Source organism: Galeopterus variegatus, unplaced genomic scaffold (genome assembly GCF_000696425.1).
Source record: "Galeopterus variegatus unplaced genomic scaffold, G_variegatus-3.0.2 Scaffold1026, whole genome shotgun sequence".
In the NCBI taxonomy this organism is placed as follows: domain Eukaryota; kingdom Metazoa; phylum Chordata; class Mammalia; order Dermoptera; family Cynocephalidae; genus Galeopterus; species Galeopterus variegatus.
In genome coordinates, this window is record NW_007727137.1 from 286,916 (window position 1) to 302,847 (window position 15,932).

The 15,932-nt window shown below is 57.9% G+C and overlaps 1 protein-coding gene across 1 annotated transcript in view; it reads right to left on the reverse strand.

Annotated features, from left to right (window-relative positions):
* Positions 1 to 6,861: 6,861 nt before the first annotated feature.
* BRF1 (BRF1, RNA polymerase III transcription initiation factor 90 kDa subunit) overlaps positions 6,862 to 15,932 on the reverse strand; it is a 62,281-nt gene continuing 53,210 nt past the window's right edge. Inside the window, exons 11-17 of the mRNA XM_008574272.1 lie at positions 15,653 to 15,714; positions 14,813 to 14,894; positions 14,677 to 14,732; positions 12,948 to 13,204; positions 9,210 to 9,261; positions 8,122 to 8,293; positions 6,862 to 7,353 (exon numbers count right to left, since the gene is read on the reverse strand). Of these exons, the coding sequence (XP_008572494.1) occupies positions 7,316 to 7,353; positions 8,122 to 8,293; positions 9,210 to 9,261; positions 12,948 to 13,204; positions 14,677 to 14,732; positions 14,813 to 14,894; positions 15,653 to 15,714 (719 nt within the window). The 3' untranslated portion in view covers positions 6,862 to 7,315. The remainder of the gene's footprint in view (positions 7,354 to 8,121; positions 8,294 to 9,209; positions 9,262 to 12,947; positions 13,205 to 14,676; positions 14,733 to 14,812; positions 14,895 to 15,652; positions 15,715 to 15,932) is intronic.

The following is a 15,932-nucleotide window of genomic DNA, read 5'->3' on the forward strand; positions in this document are numbered from 1 at the left end:
CCGGGGCAGGGGTCGCTGAGCCGCCGGACCCCTCGCGCCTGTGGTCGTGGGCCAGCAGGATCTGCCGGCATGGACCCCTGGGTTCCCTGTCCCCGCGGGCGGGTCCACAGTCGGCCCGTGAGTTTGAGCCCTCGGAGGGTCGAGCCCATGGTGCCACGGGCCAGCTCAGGATGTGGCCCAGACGCGAGCCTACGGAGCTCAGACCGTGCACGTGTGTCCAGCCCCCGGAATCACAACAGCCCCTCTGACCTCTGCTCCAGCTGTTCTGGGAGGTACGGCCGTACCCACTCCTGCCTGAGCCCTCACAGCCTGAGGGCCCTGGGGTCGGGGGAGAGGACAGCCTCAGACCTGCCCTGTGGTTGTCACCTCTCCCCGTCCTTGAAGGGTCCTGTGGCAGTGAGTGGGCACACTGCAGGCCCACGCAGCCCCGTGCTGCCCCACTCCAGCATCCCAGCCCTGCCAGGAAGGTCCCTTTAGTCTCTGCTCTGTGGCTCAGACAGGGGAGGAACTGGCACAAGGTCACACAGCACTGGTAACCAGTAGGTGGCAGACACAGACACAAGCCCTGGCCCATTCCCCACCCCCTCCTCTGTCATGGTGCCCTGCAGGGAAACCTGCTCCGGAAACTCTCGAGTGTTTCAACAGGCCCACAGGCATCAGAGGGTTCAGCCACCACCTGGGTGTGGACCCGGGTCCAGTCCAGGAGTGGGTCAGGGCACACATGTGCACATGGTTATGAGTGCATGGGTGTGTGCACACAAGAATGTGTGGTTTGCACGGATGGGCATGCACATGTGTGTGCATGTGCATGGGTGTGCATGGATGGCTGCACACATATGAGCATTCATGCACTTCTGTGTAGGTGTGCATGTGCCTGCACATGCATGTGCGTGTGCCCGTAGGAGGCTGTGTGCAATGTCCTTTCTGGGCTGGCCCTGACTCCCGCCCAGCAGCCATCAGCCTATGTGGGCCTACCCCTACACTCTCCTCTGGTATGAGGGCATGCTGGCAGGAAACTGCCCGGGAGAGCTCTGTGGTAGGATGAACAGGCAAGACCCTCTCACGTGCTGGGCCAGACATGTGTGCTTCCTGCCCTCTGGCCTTTCTGGCCTCCCCCTGGGACCCCAGACCACACTGCCCTGTGAGGTGTGTTGAGCTGGGGGAGGTAACACATGAACTCCGGCTCCAGACCTTGGCTCCACAAAGGTCCCCAACTCCAAACTAGGTAAGGACCCCTAGGGGAGGGACATGGTCCTGGAAGGTCCAGGGTACACACATGTGCTCATGGGTGCACACACACTTGTGCAAATTCATGCCTGCCTGCTCCAAGGACAGCCACGGTTTGGCACATGGCACCACTCCAGTCACGCAGGGATCCCCAGTATTGCCAGGGAGGCGCAGGTTTCAAGGATACTGGATAGCTGGGCTCATATTTGGGGGAGCAGGCTCCCTCTCCCTCCTCCAGGATTCTCCCCCAGGCACGATGGTGAGGGCTGGCAGGCAGCATGGCCTCTCCTCAGGAGTGAGTCTGCTGTCCCCAGCCAGGCCCTGCAGTCACTAGTGTCGAAGAGTAGGTCCAGCTAGGACCCTCGGCCCATCTCCCCAACAAGGGGAGGCTGTCAGGACAGGTGCCAAGGTCTCCCATGGTCACTTGAGCTCCTGTGCTTCTTGGGCTTCACCTGGGATACTAGGGTAGTGCTGGTGCCCACCTCAAGGAGAGATGAGGAGCTGAGTTCACCCAGAGCTTGGTGCTCCTTTAGAAAGGGGCAAGCAAGGAACCAGGCACCAGCATCCACTGAAGGCCGGAGCCCAGGGTGCCGAGCGCCCCTTGGCTGGCACGCCCCCTAGCATAGCAGCAGAGGGAGAGTGGGCAGGAAGGACAGGGACTATGGAAGGTATAGATGGGGGTGCCCCTAGCAGAGAGACCACATGGCCACTGCCAGATGCAACCCCAGCCTAGGATGGATCACTGCTGCCACACCTGGGGACAGCCCACACACTCTCAGAGAACCTCCTGCATCCCTGACCCTCAAATGTTGCAGTGGAAGCTTCCCAGGGCCCAGCTCTTCTCACCGTGGAGCATGGGGGTGCCTTGACCCTGCGTCCCCCTCTCCAGGAGGCCTCCTAGAGCCCTTGGGGTGCCCACTGCTTCTCCCCAACCCAGCAGAGCCCCAGATGCAGGGTGGGGAGTGGGCAGGCCGTGCAGATGTTCCATCCCTGAGGCCGCAGAGACACCTCTGTACCTGGGAGACCCCAGGAGGGGCTTGTGGTTTGCAGGATGCTCAGGTTCTGCAGTCCAGAGCCTGCCTGCTGGGGGATGTTCCCCAAGACATGGGAGCCACAGGAAAGAAGGCTGGCCCTGGGCTGGCAGCTGGAGGACTTGGCTTTAGGGGACGATGTCCAGACAGCCTCTGAGACATATTGCCAGCGCTGGGGGCTGCCGCTCCCACAGACTCCTGCCCCAAGGCCCCACCCCTGAAGGGCCCCAGGTTGCCCCTCTTGGCCTCTCTCCACAGACCTTGGGCCCAAACCATTTTAATCTCAAGCCCGTAGGCTCCGGCCAGTGGGGAGGAGAACGTCCAGCCTCATCTGTCCCCTATGGAGGAGCAGCCCCAGCAGGCTGGGCAGGCATGCCACCTCTGCAACTGGGGTGCTCCTGCAAGTGCAGGGGGTGCTTGCAGCATGAGGTCTCACTTGCTCTCCAGGGCAGGTGTCAAGGTCACTGGGCAGAGACCCCAGGGGCATGGCCAAGGAGCCAAGAGGAGGTGAAGGATCAGATCTTACGCCCCACCCTCCAACAACCCCACAAAAGGCAAAAGAAGATCCCCACCCCAAAGGGGCCCTTCTCACCCATGCTCCAGTGGGGTGCAAAGCTGGAGGCCAGCTGGGTGCAGACTGCTGGACCAGGAGGGAGGAACTCAGAGCAGGCCAGAGTCCTGCCAGTGCAGTAGTTCAGGAGGGAGCAGTGACAAACAGGCCCCCAGCCTCAGGCCTGGCCTGCCCTCCTGCTCCGTGGTGAGGAGTTGGGCCTGCCATCATTCCAGCTCTTCCAAACAAACAGCCCCTGTGCAGTGCCCTGGCCCAGCGAGGACACCTACCCCAGAAACACTTCCCCTCAGCACCTCAAGATGGACACACACTCTGGCAAAACCCTGGATGCTCCCAAGGTCACTGGGCACCATGCTGGCTGTGCCAAGTCCTGCCTTGGCTGCAACCCAGGACCTACAGGGTGGTGGCAGCCATCAAGCTGAAGGCTCCTAAGCTCAGCAACTGCTAAGACCCTTGGAGGGCTCTGGGCAGGCACTCCCACCTCCCCCATGTGGCAGACAGCAGCAGAGGCTGGACAGGTAGGATGCCTGTTTGCTCAGGCTCAGGTGTGCAACCCGCAGGGGCCCAGCCTGGAATGTGGTATCATGGGGACAGCCGGCAGGCGGAGTTGAGAACGTGGGATATAGCTAAGGGCGGGGATGGGGGAGATTCTCCCTACCTCTCCTTCCCTGAGGCTGCAGCATGGCCTGGTCTGGGGACTGCCCAGGAAGGAGCCAAGGACAAAGGCTGCCCAAGGTGCTGCTGCACACTCAGATCAAACCTAAGGCAGAGGGTCACTGCTGGCTAGGCCCTGCTGCAGGCTGTAATGATCCTATGTTGAATGGTGGGCATACACATATGCCTACAAACCACCTGTGGGATGGGGTGCTCAGATGCAAATGCTCCCTTGGGCCCCACACTCGTGGCAGTGGTGGCCCAGACAGGGGGGTTTGGCCACAGCCCAGTGGCCCCCTTGGCCCCCTGTGCCCACGTGGCACAGGTCCCATTGCTCCAGGACCCAATGCTGTGTGCTCCCCACTCTGTAGCCACCCTGGGGCCTGACCCCTCCTTCACGCTGGTCACCTCCAGCCTCAGACCAGTGCCATCCTCTCCAGCACCCTGGCTCCTCCAGGCCCACCCCACTCTGGTTTCCAGCTGATAACCCCTCCCTGTTGTCCCCAAGGCACAAGTGGGGACAGGCCTCAGTTTACCTGTGTGGGCCTGGGCCCTGCCAACCACCCTTGCCCTAGGCTCTCACCCACCTCTGCCCCTCCCCTTCTCCTCCTTCAGGCAGGTCCTAAATATCTCCTGCTGGAGCCGCCCCTCCCCCACCACACTGTCTGCAGGAGCAGCAGTTTCCTACACTCTCGGTGAAGCTCTTCCTGCATGCCTGGTGTGGCCCTGCACCCTCGAGGCTCTGCCCAGGAGCCCGTCTTTCCTGGCCTCCCCATGAGGAAGTGTCCAGCCAGAGCTGTCTGTACTGAAAACCCATGAGGCAGCTTTGTCTCGTGCAGGGACAGCTGCCTCACCCCCCGCCAGAGTCCACAGCCTGGAAGACTGAGCACAACCAAGGCCCAACTCTGGACATCCCTGCCCCTGTTCTGTGAGAGGCCCTGAATCCTGGTCTTTTCCACACTCCACAAACACGATCCAACGGCAAATTTGACCAACTTTCCCCTCAGAATACTACTCACCTTCCCTCTTCCATCTCTACCAGAACCTCACCCCCACCCCCTAGCAGCCATCTGCTCCCTCAGGGCAGGTACAGCTGTCCTCAGGGTTCCTCTGCTAGGAACCGCCCACATGCCCCGCCCTGTGCCCCACCCACACCTCCCTCCAGCCCCCTGCTCTGCCTGCCTGAGGATTTGCTCCACTGCCCTGCTGGGATGCTTGCCCAGGTCCCAGTGTGCAACCCTGCCTGCTCTGTCCTGTACACCCACTTTTTGCTATCCTCTTGCCCCCCACGTACACCCACGCCCGCCCATGCAGACACAGCACAGTTTGGGGGTGGCCTAAGGACCCCACAGCATGGCCCCTCTCCCCACTCAGGGCAGCCCCTGGGCTTCCAGGGTCTCCTCCCTATGGCCAAGTGCCAGGATGGTGCGCACTGGGTAGCTGCAGCCCCAGCTTTTGACCTGAGACAGTCAGGTCTTCTGCCTGAACCCAGGTAGCCAGGACTTGGGGACAGTCAGGCCCTCCCAACAGGCATAGGGACTTCCTGGGGGAAAGGTCACTGATGACGCAGGAACACGCCCCAGCAGGGACTTTCAGTGACGCATCTGGCACAATAGGCCCATGATCCGAGCTTGGAGGCCGGCATCTCCAGCCTGCCCATTACGGCCAGGCATTACTGCTGTGGTCCAACACACAGGGCAGGCCACGGAGCCAGACACGGAATCACAGACGACAGCCACAGCCATTTCTGCTTAAGTGACAGGTCTTTCTGTTTCACTAGATCCACTCTTCTCCCACAGCCTTCTAGAAGCCCAGGATCTAGGCAGGCCACAGGGCACTCCAGGCAGAGGCCCAGAGGCACACAGCCACAAGGACCCAGCCCAACCAACCAGGAGGCTGAGGGCTGGGCCTAAGAGGGCAGTGCAGCATGGCTCTGCCATTGCAGACACTGCCCACAAAGAGACAGGGTGGGGCTGGGCCAGGCCCTCCTCCCGGAGCCATGTCCAGGGCAATGAGGCCTTACAGTGAAAGGGCCTGGGCTGCAGGGGCACTCGGGGGCCCCCGCCTGCCCTCCCACCCTGGACACTGACTACGGCTCCCTGGCTCAGCTCTGGACCTCCGTGCAGTGGGGCAGGGCCAGGGCCCAGGACACCCTGCAGGACTCAACTCAGAACCACATCTGGCAGCCTCCAGGGCTCTGAGACCCCACGTGTCACCAGGGCCCTGAGCAGGAGGCTGGTACCTGTGCTGCTCCAGACACTGTGTGGCAGCAAGTGGGTCCTGGAGGTGGTGGGGACTCTGCACACCTCAGAGGAGGCCAGGTTCTGGCTGAAGGCCTGCAGCTAGAGTGGAGGGCCAGCTTTAGAAGCAAGTGGCCACCAAATATGGGAGAGTAGCTGGTCCCACCAAGTGCCTGCTGCCCAGCACCATGACCTCCCCCAAACACCAAGCTCTGGCGGGAACAATGGTGTGGAAGAGAGGGGCACAGGGCACTCGGGCCAAAGGGTCAAGAGCTGAGTCCTGAGGGCCAGCCCATGGCTCACATGACTTTCAGCATCTTGATAATATTCTCTTAAAAAACAAGCTACTTAGAGGATTTCTAAATGATGTATTCGCCTAGCCATGATCCTATTTTATTATTATTCTTTGCATAACAAGGTTTGGGATGATTTTATTATGATCAAAAATGCATAAATTACAAAATTATGATGAGGTAGTTCTCTAATGTTTTCTCTTGGAAACCTCTGCAATATTCTCTGGCTTCCATTTTACGGTAATCAATTTTTCTAAAGTCATTTTTTTTCATTTTTAATTTTTTATGTATTTTTTCCACTGTATTGAGGTATACATGACAAACAAAAATTTAAGTCATACAATGTGGTGTTTTGATAGATGTATACGTTGTGAAATGATTAACACAATAAAGCTAATTAACATATCCATCCCCTCACATTGTTACCATTTGTTGTGGTGTGGTGAGAACATTTAAGATCTACTTAACAAATTTCAAGTATACAGTACAATATTAACTATGGTCATCATGCTGTAATTTAGATCTCCAGAATTCATTGTTCTGCATAGCTGAAATATCCTGCCTTTTTAAAAAAATTGTGATTGAATTTTAACCTTGTAAAGCTTTAGGGATCTTACAAGTTGGAAAGGCCGAAATTCAATAATGAAATAATAGGAAAATTATTTCATCCTAAAAAACTTTCATGTCATGTGCTATTGCTTTTTGTTTATGTACCATAAAACAGCATTCTTACAAAATGAATCCTGATGAAAAATATACTTTCACTTATTGTTTTGTAGAAATATCAACTCAGAAAACATACCCAATTTACTGAGCGTGGTGCTGACAACACCAAGTCAAGGGTTAAGATCCCCTTACCGGTCATCTTTTTAAAAAAAAAAAGAGCAGGGTCCTGGAGCCATAGGGCTGGTCCCAGTAAGCCATCCAGTCACTTGGACAAGCCGCGGGGCCCATGCCTGAGTTTCCTTACAATAGGAACATGATGGTGCCTGCCTCCAAGGGTTCTTGGGTGGTCAGTGACCAGCAAGCTGGGCGTTCCCTGGCACACATCTGAGCAGACAGATGCATTCAGTCCAGTCTCCCTTGCTGGGTAGAAATATTCGTTACATTGCTCAGAGCATGATCCCAACAGTGAGCACCACAGAGGCCATGTGTGGCATGGGACGAGGGCCACAGAGCGAGAAGGGCAGCAGCCAGCTCGTCACTGAGTCTCAGGCTTGCGCCCTGAGCCACAGCCCCAAGTCCGCGGGAGATGCACATGGGGTTGCCACCAAGACGCTGCCTGCCTTGAGGTTAGCTTCAGTAGCCATCATCATCATCACCATCACAGCCGTAATCTGCAAAGCATAAAGGACAATCAAGGAAGCCCAAGGACCTCTGCACAGTCAAGGGGCCTGGATGCTGCTCCCTGCCCCTTCCTGGGAGTCCCTCAGGCCATGGCTGCTCTGTCCTGGAGGCCGCGTCTACACAGGCTCCACCGGTGGGGACCATCATCTAGGTCTCCCCATCTGTGCGCATCCTCGGGGCTGGCAGGCCCAGCACATGCACGGGAGTCCCTCAGGCCATGGCTGCTCTGTCCTGGAGGCCGCGTCTACACAGGCTCCACCGGTAGGGACCATCATCTAGGTCTCCCCATCTGTGCGCATCCTCGGGGCTGGCAGGCCCAGCACATGCATACCGCAGGGCAGGGCTGTGGCTCCTCGTCAAGGGCGCATGTGAGCAGCATGGTCACCTGGGCCTCTCTCCGAGGTGTGCAGGTCTGAGTCCGTGTGTGTGACCCAGAGCCCTTCTCTGCTGGTGGGCAGCCTTCCTGCACATGTCAGGCAGGCCCAGAACCTGTGGCCTTCACAGTGGCCCCTCGTGGGCCCTGTGGAGCCATCCTCTCTGACCTTGGCCAGCTCCTCCCAGCACATTCAAGGGTCTCAAAACCAATGTGGCCAATTTACAAAGTCTCTTAGATCAAATATTCTTCCAGGGAGAAACAAAAATTTAGTCTGAAGCCAACAGACCTGAGTTCAGGGGTTCTCAGGGGCAGCTGTTTTGTGCCTATATTTCTCTGGAAGCCCACCCCCGCCCTGCCCAGTCCCCACATGGAGTCCACCCACCGCTGCCACCCAGCATCTGCAGGGCGCTGACGCAGGGCTCTCCATCCTCCTCGTCAGGGTCCTCCTCATCTGCGTCCTCGTCAGGGTGGTATGACACAGGCCCACTCTCCACCAAGACAGCCTCGGGCCTGACGAGCCCAGCTGGGAGGGCAGGGGTGCTCGGGAGTAAGGCCTGGAAGGAGGGTCAGGCTCTGGCACAGTGACCACCACTAGGGAGACTCCCCCAGGCTGGCCTTGAACAGGCCTCGGTCGCTCCTGCCCCGACTCAAGCTGCTCACAGGGTCAGCCCGCACTCCTGCGTCCTGAGTCCCTTGCCTGCCTGCTCTCTGGCCCCAACCAGCCCCTGACCTGCACCTCTCCCCCACCCCCTGCACACTGCACGCACCCAACTGCTGTGGGCTCAGCACTGAGGGCCATCAGCACCATGGGGTCCTTGCTCAAGGAGAGGGCCTGGCAACACCAAGGCCCTGCCCCCAACAGCATGGCAGTCTGGAAAGAGGCTGGTGCTCAGGCCCCCAGCACAGGCCCAGCCAAACCCCCAAGCCAGCACTGTCAGCTGCATAGGGATCCTCCCTGCCTGTGCCTTCTGTTTCCTGAGCCACATCGGGGCCCTGATAAGAAGTGACAGTCCAGGAGGAAGATACCTGAGCCCTTGCCTGGAGGCCAGGCCTTGAGCCACGGATGCCATCTAGGGAGGGAGGCCTCACACCAGGCCCTGGGCACCTACAGTGGGTCCCTGCAACCTGGCAAGCCCCTCGATGCCCAGCCCGGGGTTCTCTGCATGGCCCAGGGAGGGACGGTCCCATGGACTGTGCTCTGGGCGACCGACACACCAGGTCTACAGCAGGGGCCTGCTCACCCTCGGCCCCCATGCAGTAAGCATACAACCGGCCCTTATCTCCCATCCACTCCAGTAATTTGGGGGCTGCCACCACAGCCACCCCTCAGGCCACGGGATTCTCTGCCCATGCCAGGCCAGCACCCCACCCTGTCAGGCCCAGTCTCAGTTCACAGATGTCATATCTGGGCCAGGGAACAAGTGAACTGCTCCCAAGGTCCTCCACCCCTGGCTGTGCAGGACAACACACCTCTCCCACGGCAGCCTTCTTAGCCAGCTGTGTAGACACCAGGGGCCTCAACCTGAAAGAAAGCACAGCACAGTGACCTCAGCCCAGGCCTTGTCCATAGGCCAGGAAAGCGTGAGGCCCAGCCGAGGCAGGCACGTGTTCTCACAGCTGTTTCTGGCTGGACGTGAGGGACCCACCCCTCCACTTTATGTGTGAATACTCCCTGGGATATGTGACTCTTACCACTGGGGCAGCCCACCTGTGCCAGGTGGAGAAGGTGGGCTCTGCAGCTCCAAGCACTGAGAATTGCCATCTCCAGCAGTGTGGCCAGCACTCCCTGGACACACCTCTCGGCTCCCTACAGCTCTCCCACAGTGACTGTGGGCCCCCATCTGCCTCTCTCCCACACTCCCCAAATGTCACTGTTCCTACCCCGTGGGCTGTGCCACACTAATGTCAGCGGGACTCCATAGCCTCCTGCTGACACCTGTCCCACATGTGCCTTGCTGTTCCTTTCCTCACTTTTTCTGATGAATCAGCTTTTCTTCTGTTCCCTCTACAAATCTGGGTTTATGTCCATACTACATCTACTCTGCTAAGGCTGTAAACATCAGTAAACATCTCTGATCCGTAAATGCCACAGAAGCCCAGCTTCCTTGGCACCTGCTGTCTTTCCTGATGGCGCATAAGGACCTTGGGGAGACGAGGACCAGGAGCCTGTGAGCAGGTAGGAGGGCAGTGCATCTGTTGGGCCCACCTTGGCCCCACCTTCAGAGGTGGACACTGAGCGTGCTGCCCGCACCTCCCCTTTGACTGTCCCTGAGAGGGGGACGTCCCAGACAGGAGGCTACCAGGGTTCAGGCACAAGACGCTGTGGGTCAACACAGCAGAGTGCTCAGCATCCCCCCGGCTGCCTCCCACAGCCTGGGAGTCCACAAGTGACCACACAGTGGCCATGCAGCAACACAGAGCCAAACAGAGGGAGCGGCCTCCAGCGCCCCTGCATCATGCAGCTCAGTTCTGTGTCCACATGTGCCACAATGCAGGCTGGAAGCAGCTGTGTTCGGGCAGTGGGGCATGAGGGGCACAGCACTGGCTGGTTCCTCAGCAGTGAGCAGGACCACCATGCCTGCAGCCGCCCCAAGCAGTCCGACTATGAGATGAGGGGCCACCAGCGATGCCTCCTTGGGGCATCCTCTCCTCAAGCTGTCAGGGGTTATGCCCCCCAGATCCTCCTCTCCCTGCCCAAAGGCCCCCAGCAGCCCAGACCACATGGACTGTCTAAGCATGGCAGCCCTACTAGGTGAGCATGCCCAAGTTCTAGGTGGAAGCCTCTGGCCACGGGCCAGCCTGGCAGGAAATGAGGTGCTGGAGGACCCTCATTGCAGCCTGCAGTCCGCTCCCCAGCCCTGAGCTCCAGGCTGTCCAAGCCCCACTTTTCTCCTCCCTGGGGGCTGTGAGGACAAGCTGGGACCTGCCTCTGCCACCTCAGAGCTCCTGCCCCCCCTCCCCCCAGCTGCGGCCCTGCTCCTCCCTGCCCTGCAGGAGCTGCCCAAGCTGCCCCAGCCTGGGTAGGGGGTGGATGCAGGTATAGGGAGTGGGGCAGGGCACCCTAGCCCTGAGGCCTTAGTACTCCTTTGTCAGGACATTAAATATTCAAAAACTCAGATCCTGACCATTCAGAGGAGGATCAATGGTCTTCTGACATAGGAAGCAGTGTAAACATGTGAGCACGCACACAGGCACATGGCTGGTTCAGTCTGGTGCAGGGGCCTGTGAACCCTGAGACCAGGCCCCAGGATCATCTGCACAGGGACAGGACTTCTCCCAGCACTGACAGAGGCCTGGTCAGGCAGGGAGAGGGGGCCAAGCCCGGGCTCAGGCCCTGCTTCAGCCCCCAGCCTTTCTACACCCAGCTGTCTAACTGTCCCGCTGCAAACTGAGCAGATGAGGCTGGTGCTGTGAGCCACAGCAAGCAATACGACAGGAAGCCCTTGGAAGTCAGCTGGGGCCTGGGGCTGGGGGGGCTTCAAGCCATGGGACCTGCCTGGACTCTGTTGGGCTCCACCGTGACCTCCTATGTGTGCAAGGAGGGGCTGTGTTGGCACTCATCCCCACGGATTCAGCACATTAATGACCAGAAGATCTTATGACTATATCAAGAGGCTGATGTGTCAGTTGAGAAAACTCACCATCTGCTCAGAAAGAGCTCCTCCACAACGCGGCACACGTGGACACTCCCCAGGGCAAGCCACGGGCATGGCCACGGCGTGAGCAGCACCACAGACCCCACTTGTAGGAGACAGAGCACCCACTAGACACTCAAGAGGGCCCAAGGGACATGATTACAAACAAGAGACCCTGACAGGTTGCTGGGAACAAAAGAAGTGTATAAACATTAAGTGCTTTCCAAACAGAAGCATTTGGAAACACCACAAAAAGACCCCATAGAGGCAGCAACATCTCCGGAGAGGTGGAGACGCCCACACTTGCATGCCTGGGACCCTGGGGGCTCTTGGGGTGACTGTGTCCCCAACTCAGGGCAGGTATCAGAACCACTGTGAAGACTCTACCCACCCAATGAGGCCATCAAAGTACCAGTGGGAAGCAGAAGTGGGTCTAGATATAAGACTCAGTTCATACGACAAATGCACAGGCCAAAGAAGTTCTCTTGTGGGATCAGCCCCACCAGACACTGCCACGTCATACCAAGCAGAGCCACTAACCACTCGATGACAGCGTGGGAGCAGAGGCCCCAGGACGGCCCTGAAGCAGGGCCGGGAAGTGGTTTCTTAGAGAGAGTGCCTGCCATTGGTGGCCAGCCCCTAAAACACTGGCATGGGTCTCACCTCATTCCTTACACCAAAGTAGGTTCCAGATGGCCCAGAGCTTCAAGAATAAAAAATTTAACTAAAAATATTAGTGAAGACATAGGACAGATTTCCTTACAATTTTGAAAAGACCTTTCCAAGCATGACACAAACCTCATAAAAAAGCAAGACTGGTACATCAACCTACAACAAATACTTCTGTATTGTTAAAAAAAGACAAAACAAAACCCATAAACAACATCAAAAGAGAAGCAACGTAAGGGGGAAAACACTCAACTACTCTAGGGAAGATGATTCTCTGAATACATGAATAGCTCTTACATGTCAGCAAATAAGCCATAAATAATCAATAAATATAGGTTTAGTAAAAATAGACAAAAACTTGAACAACCAAATTACAAAAAAATTATCACAAAACACGTGAAAAACTGTTGTTCCCACTTAGGAGAAGAAAAGCAAGTTAAAGTATATTTACTTCTTAGATGAGTCATTATTAAAATCGGTAACAACTGAGAAGGGGGGTGGGGGAGTGCTGACTGAGCACAGCCACTCGCCTGTTCTCCATGATGGGGGACACACCCACCAGCCGCAGATGTGGCAGGGCCCTGGGGCCCAGGGTTCAAGCTGGCCGCTCTGTGGTCTCCTCCCCATGACAGCTGGCAGCCACCACCTGATGGCAGTCATGGCATCTAGGGGTGGGCTCTGACATGGGGGCCAAGGAGCAACACGTGGCCTGCCCCCGCTCCAGCCCTGTAGGGCCAACAAGGCAGCCGGGGTGCACAGAGAGGCCCCAGGGTTGCGGCTGGCTCTTCTCCTAGCATGCACTCCTGTGGACCCCTGGCCCACAGCAGCCTCCACAATGAGTCCTCACTCCTCTGCCTGTACCAGTCTCCCACCCTGAGCCCAGCCCAGTGGGATGGGATGGTACCTTTTCCCCACACTGGTCACGGGGTCAGCCCTGTTCCTGCTGGCTCGTGTCCTTCTTCGAGACAGCCTCCTGGTGCTGCCCCTTGCCTCGGGCCGCACGCCCTCCCTCTGTGGGCTGTCCCCACCCGTGCTGTTGAGGTCCCGGAGCACACTATAGTTGATTTTGCTGGAGATTTTCTTCTGCTCCAGCATCTTCTCGATGGCCTCCCCGGCTGTGCTGGCCTGAATCGGCTCCCGTCGCTTGCAAGACTTCTTGGGCTTGATTGAAACACAAAAGCAATGCCTCCTGTGAGTCATGGACCTACAAACCTGCTTGGCATCTACTGGGTGGGAGTGGGAGGGTAGTACTCAGCAATTAGGGTGTCCTCAAAAAGCAGAGGTGAGCGGGATGGGGCAGTGGTCCTGGCCCAGCCCCCCAGAAGAGCTGCTCTCACCTCCTGCTCTCAGAATGTGGAAGCCGGCCTAGTCCATCCAAATCAAATCTTAGCCTCCCAGGTGAGTGCGCACCCAGGGAAGCTCCCAGAGATCAGCTGGGAGCAAGTCCCCAGAGTGCACAACCAGCCCAGGAACTGGAGGGGCCACTGAGCCATGACAGCAGCAAATCTGCTCACAAGCCCACCACTCAGATGCCTGGCTGCACCAAGTCCCACACAGGGCAGCCAGGGAAGCTCCCAGAGATCAGCTGGGAGCAAGTCCCCAGAGTGCACAACCAGCCCAGGAATTGGAGGGGCCACTGAGCCATGACAGCAGCAAATCTGCTCACAAGCCCACCACTCAGATGCCTGGCTGCACCAAGTCCCACACAGGGCAAGGCTGCACCAGCATAGCAGAGAAGAATGCAGCAGGAACATTATCCGGAATGAAACAGACAATCCACCCCAATGTCCAGGCCCAGCTCAAAGGCCCCAGCCTCATTCAGACCCCAGACCTCGTCCTGGGAGCAGGAGCTGCAGACCCTCTCAGGGCAGGTAGCCAGTGCCAGGCCCCAGCAGCTGACCATGGCCCCCCAGCAAAGTTAGCCATGCCACCTCCCACCTCACATCCTGCACCCCAACCTTCCCAGCGCAGTCCCATTGGGGAGAGAAAACAAAGGCACTCAGCAGAGTGAACCATGCTGCTGGGTCGGGGGAGTCCCCGACCCCAAGCTCTAGGGCTGCTCCACCTTGGTCCTGAGAGGTTTGCAACCTCACCGGCAGTGGACCCACCTCAGTCATTCAGAGGCTCATCCACTTCCAAATTGTTCACATGGCCAAAGTCACTGTTCCAACCATGGAGCAAGCGGCTGAGCCAAGTTACCTGGACAGCCAACAGGGCAGAGAAGGAGCCACAACCGGACCTTCCCAGGTCATCAGGAGAAAAAGGGACCCATCACAGCAGTGGAGGCCTCTCATATCCCTGACACAGGACTCAAGTCCCGGGCCCTCAGCACCCAGCCCCGGGTCTCAACACAGTCTGCCTTGGGGCCTGGGTCAGAGCTTTGCCCCAAAGCTGAGCAACACGTCCACCCACAGTGAAGCCGACATCGAGCTGCATGCAGCCAGCACAAGGGAGGACTGACGGCCTGGGACGTGGGTGTGGGGTCTGGAGCTCATGGTCTCCCATCACCTGTCTCGGCCCCCCAGCCCCTCTCATCCCAGGGGAAGGGGCATTCCAGGAATGCATTCCTCCTGCACACCTGGACGCTCCATGGAAAAGGCCGGCATCTCGGCGCATCACACGCAGGCGCCTACCTTGTGCTCCTTGTAGATGCCGAGCTCCTTCTCCTTTGCTATTCTCGCTTCTTTCTCTAAAAGTCAGACACAGTGGCTGGCGTCAGTGAGGGCCCCAGGCGCCAGTGCCTGTGCAGGCGGGTGGGCGGGCGCTTACCCCTCTGCTCCCGTAGGTACTCTGCGTTCTCCTTCATCCACAGCTCAGCCTTCACACGGGCTTCCGCTTCATCCAGGATGTACTGGGCAAAGCATAGCAAAGCGCTCTTAACGCTCAGTCTCCACGCCGAGGGCACACTAAGACCACGCTCCCCAACGAACACACCTCCCTCTTGCATGCTCACATCATTCAAGGAAGGGGAAACGTGGGGAGGCCTCTAGTCAAGAGTGGAAACTGAGCTTAGGCTGAGTTGTCAAGAACAGCATGGGGCCCCCGGCCAGCCAGAGGGCAGGGACACAGGGCCCCATGGAGGGACCCAGCCGAGGGCATTAGTTGTCAACGTAGGAGCAAACAGGCAGTCCCAGGCACTGTGTGGACAAGCACTGCTGAGACCAACACAAAAACCAGCCCACAGGCCAACACTCCTGGAATTTGCACTATGGAGGTGCATGACATACTTGGACCCAGCAGGCGCCCTTCTATGACTGGAGATGGTTGGATGAGAACAACCCAGGCTGGATTCACGTTTGCCACAGGCCACATGCCCAGATAGTGCAAAGGCCAGGTGCAGGGCTGAGGCCTCCCGACACGGGCACAAGCCCAAGGATGTTTCTGGCTTCCAGCAGGAAAAGCATGAGGTGGCCAAGGTCACCCTGGAGCTGAAGATGGATGAGGGAGTCTAGGGGGCAGGGCCTGGGGCCAGTGGAAGGCAATGAGTACACTGAGAGACCACCTTCCTGCCAGGGAGCATCTGGGGAGGCCAAGAGGAAATCACAGGCAAGCGATGGGCTCTGGGCTGCAGCACCCACAAAAGCCCAGCTAGGGGCATATGGCACTTACTCTGTCGATCTCAAGGTCATCAATGCCGCTGAGGTCCAGCTCCCCATCTCCCGAAGCATCGTCTACAGGGAAACGCAGTGTCAGTTTCATGAGCATCAGCTCTCATCACAGGAGTGCAAGCACTTCCTGGGCAGGCTCAAGACTCTTCTAGAAGCCCCATTTCCTCCTCTGCACCAGCAGCCATGGCCCTTTCCCCACCATAACTCTTTATTTTATTTTATTTTTTTAAAAAGATGACTGGTAAGGGGATCTTAACCCTTGACTTGGTGTTGTCAGCACC